At 38.2% G+C, this 7,096-nt stretch overlaps 1 protein-coding gene across 1 annotated transcript; it reads right to left on the bottom strand.

Annotated features, from left to right (window-relative positions):
• Positions 1–231: 231 nt before the first annotated feature.
• On the bottom strand, positions 232–6,845 carry LOC144452686 (uncharacterized; the record flags this gene model as incomplete). The annotated part of the gene is made up of 3 exons (XM_078143830.1): positions 232–285; positions 6,319–6,366; positions 6,783–6,845. Coding segments are annotated over 3 exons (165 nt in total), but the record flags the coding sequence as incomplete, so codon positions are not given.
• Between the last annotated feature and the right edge of the window lie 251 nt (positions 6,846–7,096).

Genomic DNA, 7,096 nt, shown 5'->3' with positions numbered 1-7,096 from the left:
CACTTGCGTAATCCCTTTGTTTTTATACGTCCCTGGTATTACCCGCTTATTGTTTTTAATTTATTTATGTTTTTATCAGTTAGTTTTTATCAATATCTCATTATCATAGAAAAGATACGACCTCCTGTGTGTATAGCGATGGGAAAGACTCACTGCAGATTTTTGGTTTACGAATGTCAGTATAAATATAAGCATGGTATGATGGGATATAAGCTACGCATACTTGCATAGTTAATCAGTGCGATACTCCATGATGATGTAATTGTCATCAACATCTGTTATTGCCTGCGAAAAAAACAGCAAATGGAGAGTTTTTTTCTCGATCAGACAATCAACAATATATCACAGAAAGTGATTAAAATATCAAGAATTAGACATTATGCATGTTAATTAGAGGCCTATTTTATTCGTATGTAGTACAGACCTGGTTGAAATTGTGATTGCCGTTGAGGGCGCTGTGTTTGGATGTGACCCCAAACTATACATACAGACCCATATACACAATATATACATGTTTATAGCGTTATCCATGAGTTTAAAAATGATATTTCAATTCCTGAAGCATATTCGTCAATTTATTCATATATTGGTTATTAGTTATTTTATTTGTGATCTTCTCCAGTCATACACACTGACATACACTCTATGTTCTGTACAAACAAGAATCTGATCGCAACAACAAATTACAGACAAGTCACCTATGGAGGTCGGTCATTCTCATATGTTGCCCCCAAACTATGGAACTCTTGCCACTTCACATTCACCAAGCCTCCAGCCTGGATTGTTTGAAAACAAAACTGAAGACTTTATTTGTTCACCAAAGCATGTGCTTAATAACAATTCAGCGCTACTGAACAGAACATTGCTCTGGAAATCGGCGCTATAGAAATTTGATTGATTGATTAATTGATAGTAAGTTAGTTTACTTAGTTAACTTGATAGTTTGTTTGTTTGTTTGTAGCACGGTTCCTGGGCATATTGTGCTTACAGCGGTTTACAACGGCCTCATTCGCTCAGTTCTCTATGATACAGCAACTTCACGAGCATCTATGGTTCTACCATACAAAAAATCTACATCATGTGCAGTTAAAACTCACGACAAAAAACACGTGAATACATAAACCATGCGTGCTAATTACCCACCGTTACCATAGTAACCATGTATTGCTACCTGTCTCACAAAACTCTAACAGGATAATATATCAAGATCTCTATGGGTAGCGGTGCTCAGTGTAATCATATAGGTATATTTCCTTTCTATAATTGACATTTATTTGTTACCAATCAATAATTTTCTTTGACATGCACATTAATCAACGAAACACGATATCAGATGGCATGGTTGCCATGGAAACATGATATAATGATTAGAGTTGACGTCGTTGTTACATATCTGTATTTAGTACCAGGCCTTTTCATATCAACGTCGTCTAGACAGAAACCTCTGTAGCCATTTTTCCTGATATTCAAAGCCATTCAAATATCTCAAAGCCATTCAAATATCTAAAAGCTTTGCAGTTTGCTTGGGGTACTTTTGAAATGATAAAAGACATTCTCCATGGGGTTCACAAAGTGCCAGGCCTAGGACATCAACAATCTTCATTCCAAAAGTGTCAACACAATACTAGTATTTGGCAGCCATTTTGGATTCTAGAGAGAAGAAATTTTCCTCTGCTTGAAAATTTACATGAAGAACCCATATATGTGTTTGCTACTAATGAAAATCGGTTAATTCAAAGTGACCATGTGGATGAGGATTTGGTATTTATTTCAGATTTTTATTTCACAAAATAATTTTATCATGTCTTCCTACTTTGGAAATCAATATGAAACAATACGTTTCTAAAAAATGTCAAAAAAAGTTTGTTATTGTTCGTACAATAACAAACATTTTACTCATTTATTAATCTTTTGCAATTTATTGAGTTGCAAACAAGGACTTGGCATACGTTGCTTCACATGTGTTTGCGATATTACCGACTGGTTACAGGAAATATATACCTAGCACCTAAGTGACCGGTTAGTTTCTTAGGCTGGGTTGAGGGGAGGGGGTGACTTGGCGGGGGGTCACCCTGTTTTTGAAATTTGCATGGGGGGGGGGGGGGGGGTCATGCTGTTTTGAAAATTGTGGATATGGGGGGGGGGGTATTGTGTTTTGGATTGTGATGGAAGATAAAAATCCTTTTCTACAATGGCACATAGCCTTGTCTGAAATGTGGTACATGTAAATATTTGTTCTTCTCCCTGTTTCTTACATTAATTCTTTATTACTTCACGTAAGAGTTCAAACATAACTATACATATACATATACATATACATATACATATACATATACATATACATATACATATACATATACACCTAGCTATCACTCTAGTTACAGAACATGTCATGTAAGTACTTAGCTGTTTCACAATCAATGCTTCACATATATTGTACTTTGGGGCAAAAGTGAACTTGAAGGTTTCATAATGGTAATCTTCATATATAGTTTATAAAAGAAGTTAATCTAAATTGTTCTACTCTTCACTATGAACTTGTCAGAAGGGATTAACACACTTTCTATTTTGGACACTACATGTTATTGACACTACAAATCACCACATCTCATCAGATTTCAGTTTCTATTATACACTAGGTATGACCACCTAAAGTTCCCTAACATACCAGTGACTTTACTATACATGCAATATTATTAATGCCCCTATACCAATGTTACAGGCCCATTTTTATGTGACATGGGTAACTCATTTAGAACTTACATTTACATTAGCTTTCAAAGCTTGGAAATATTACCCTAAAGGCTATGAATAACCTAAGAATTGCATAAATAGAAACAAAAAAATCCTCCAGATCTGCCAGAGGGAAAACCCCAAGGATTCCCTCACCCCCAGAGGTCACTCGTGCATTCAACCACCAATCAGATGCACCAACCTTTTTACTGTCATAATGGTATTAAACTTTTCTTAAATATTTTCACCTTAGGCTAACGAGATGATATTGTCTTTTAAAGATGTGACATGTTTGCCAAAATAGTCTAAAATTGCCTTAAATTCCAAATGTCCCCTACCAATGATACTACCATTAGATGTGCTGACCTTTATTATAAGGATGTCATTTAACTTTTTAAGAACATATTTCAACCCAATGTAAAATATAAAGAATAGTTTCTGATACTTCCTGTCTTGTAAAGCTTGGAGGTTATTTCTGTCTTGTAAAGCTTGGAGGTTATTGCTTGAAAGGGTCTGAATAGCCTAAAATTGGCTTTAAGAGTAAAAAATTCCTCCAGAGCTTCGAGGGGGAGACCCCCTAGGACCTCTCCACTGCCACATGAGGTGTACACATCCCAGTCTCAAGCTCTTCCCCCTACCTCTTACTGTGAAGGTGCTATCAAACTATATTTCAACAATATTTCAACCCTATGTAGTTGCTTTTTACATGTTGGTGCTGTTTTGTAAAGCTTGCAAAGTATTGCCTGAAAGTGTCTGAATAGTCTCAAAATTGACTTTCCAGAGTAAAAAAACCTCCAGGGCTTCTAGAGGGAGACCCCCTAGGACCCCCCCCCCCATGAGAGGTGTACACATTCCCTTCTCAAGCTTTCCCCCTACCTTTCACTGTCAAATATGCTATTTAACTCTTTTTTGAATATATTTACCCTGTGTAGTCAATAATTATAAGATAGTCCTATCCCAGAATCTTATAAAGAATTTGTAAGACGGTCAAGCAGTCCACACTGAATAACAATAAAATAATACCTGTCATGTGAATATGATATATGAGGGGTGGGGGGGGGGGTTGGGTCATCATGTTTTAGAATTAAATGAGGGGGGGGGGTGTCAGTGACTTTTTGTCAGCGCAATGGAAGAATCCACACACACCCCTCCCCCCGCTGGAGAAACTGACTGTCTCTAAAGTCATCGATTTAGTCATAGGGTCTATGGTTTAGTAAAGGGTCAATCAGCCTGGTTGATATCCTTTGACAAAATAGGTGACTTTAGGTGCTAGGCATACATTTCCCATTACCATATCGCAAACATGTGTACAAAAAACCTCTAGACATTCTCTCTGCTTACCTTTCAAAACTAATCCAAATTCAAGGGAAGACTTCGTTACGGCACCCACGTGCACGACAGACATTTTGCTGGTAGCTAGTACAACGTCCCAACGTACTTTGGTAAATGCCTATGTCAAACCATAGAAGTATAACCATACTTCCATGGTCAAACCATAGACCCTCCACGTAAGGGTGGAGGGTCTATGGTGGTTGTGGTCAAACTGAGAACTTATTGACATATTACTCTGTACTATATGTTGCTATACAAGAGTGAACAGATTATAGCTATTTACACATGCATGACATGGTAAGAAATACCATGGATGTGGGCGGAACGTATGTTAATATCGATGACGCATTTGTCTGGTTACGGCGCCAGAGAAATTTAAATATATCAACTTAAAAGTTTGAGGCCATGGTCATTGTAATGCCTCTTATTATGTACGTATCTGTCACTAGCCGCAACCAGATCTGGTTGCAAACCCTGCTTCCCCTGCTGGGAAGGGTACAGATCGATACAGACGTGTGAGGGGTTGACCGATGTGTGAGGGGGCCCCCGTCACGGCGTACCTTATTGACTTCACATAAATTTCCAAGGGTGAAAGATAGTTAAACCTACTCGAGAAGGTTGAAAGACAGTCAAGTGAGTGAACATTCCGAAATTGAATGTAAGTGTGTCTAGCAACTAAGACCACATCCATAGCAACAACCAAACGGCGACGGTGTGTTACCACATAAACTTTCAAGGGTGAAAGATGAAATGTGTCTAGCAGCCAAGACCCATTCTCGTTAACCAGAGCTATTATATAATTTGGGTGGTGCCGTAAAAGAGGCTGTGATTTACGACGTTGCCAAGACCAAGGTGACACACAAGTCTTTTCAAAGACATGACAGTTTAAAACAACCCCCAAAACCCAGAAAATTACCTCCCAGAAAAGCAAAGGTATAAACATTTGAACAAATGAAAAAATGACCAGACACCACCTGACATCTTCCATTCCTGAAAGTCAGAATGTATTGTTGCAATTGACAATTCATGATCAGATGGAAACAAGTGTACAGAGAATTTTCAAGAAAGCACAGCCTTTGGAGAGAAACCTAATTTTATGCCTATATTACCAGTATAGGACCAGATATAGTATTCGGACCCCTGTAACGTTACTCGGACTCCTGTAACGCTACCTGCAGCTTTAATTCTACATGTGACCAGCATGCACAAGGCTCCAATATTATTGTCTAAGATGATGACAGACCATGTGTTGCAATATTCACACGTATATCATAGTATATCGCACATGACTCATGAATACGAATTGAAGTTTACACAGACAAATTGAAATTTTACAAACACAAATCTATTTTACGTGAAAGGCAATGCGTACATCATCACAAAGGATGTTATCTTGTATAACAGAAATAGAATTGTAACATGTGGATATAGAGTTTATGACAAACAAATATAATATTTGTCCAATACGAAAAGAAATTGATAAAATATAAATAATTCATCACTAACAATATTGAAAATTAAAATTAGAACACAAAAGTTAAGCTGGACGACTACAAATACATTTTTGACGAACACTAATAAAATACACCGTTTAGAACCACTACTCAGGTCCTGTCTGGCACCTTATTATGTACTCAAAGTATTCCATTTACTATCCCCAGTCTAGTTCAGGTCCCAAGGAGAGGTGTCAAGTGTGTTTGGACCCCATGCCATGGTGAGTGAAGAACGAATGACGCACATCATTAGTAATCCATCACAAATTGACATACATACTGTCGTCACCAAACGGCTTCAACCTTCTCATGTTTGTAGGATGACTCCCCCAGTCTGTTTAAACTAAAATCACGTGGGACGCGAGGAAGTCGTCATGTTTATATGAACGCTGCAGGAGGTAGCACACAAATCTGTGCGATCATTGTATTGGAACCTGGACTAAACTAGAACTGGGGATAGTAAATGAATACATGAATAGACTGTCACGTTACATGAATAATACAACAAAATTGACCAATGCAATTATTGATTAATACCATGGAGAAAAAGATTTTAAGAATACAAATGTGTAAGTAAACGAATAAAAACCTATGTTTTAGGAATACAAATTTTATTTGAGAAAATGTGCTTTATTGAATATTGCAATATGTGGTCATCTGTCTGTCTGTCTGTCTGTCTGTCTGTCTGTCTGTCTGTCTGTCTGTCTGTCTGTCTGTCTGTCTGTCTGTCTCTGGTACACACACACACACACACACACACTCTCTCTCTCTCTCTCTCTCTCTCTCTCTCTCTCTCTCTCTCTCTCTCTCTCTCTCTCTCTCTCTCCCTCCCTCCCTCCCTCCCAACGTGTACGTTCGCTGTGCTGTCAATTCAAATTCTATCAATAGTATATTTTGACGAATAACAACTCTCTCCCAATAATTGAAAATGTAACCTGACCCCAAAGCGGATGTAGTAAAGATTTGGGTCTGATACACAAGACTCCTTTAAGAGTATCAATGGCTGTGATAATCGATTGGTTTCCTCATCAAGTAACATGTTATATTATATATATAGACTTAATCCAATGAATAAAGATGTTGTAAGTCGTTACTCACAGCTACACGCAATCTGATTAAAATGTTTACAACGTTTCGTCAAGATGTAAGGAACAAAGGAGTTGTACTCACTCTCTGTCTGTGTCGCTATCGCTCCCTGTATATCTGTCTGTCCCTCATTCTCTCTCTCTCTCTCTCTCTCTCTCTCTCTCTCTCTCTCTCTCTCTCTCTCTCTCTCTCTCGCTTGCTCTAGATCTCTCGCTCTCGCGCGCTCTCTCTCTCGCTCTCTATCTCTCTCCCTTCCTCCCCCCCCTCTCTCTCTCTCTCTCTCTCTCTCTCTCTCTCTCTCTCTCTCTCTCTCTCTCTCTCTCTCTCTCTCTCTCTCTCTCTCTCTCCGTCAAATTCCAATCACAATTTTATCAGTATTATATTTTGACGAATAACAACTCTCTCCCAATAACTAAAAATGTAACCTGACTCCAAAGCGGACGTAGTGAAGA

The sequence above is a fragment of the Glandiceps talaboti genome, chromosome 23 (genome assembly GCF_964340395.1).
Source record: "Glandiceps talaboti chromosome 23, keGlaTala1.1, whole genome shotgun sequence".
NCBI classification, from domain to species: Eukaryota; Metazoa; Hemichordata; class Enteropneusta; family Spengelidae; genus Glandiceps; species Glandiceps talaboti.
The sequence above is the reverse complement of the archived record's forward strand: the minus strand, read 5'-3'. Positions and strand labels throughout refer to the sequence as shown.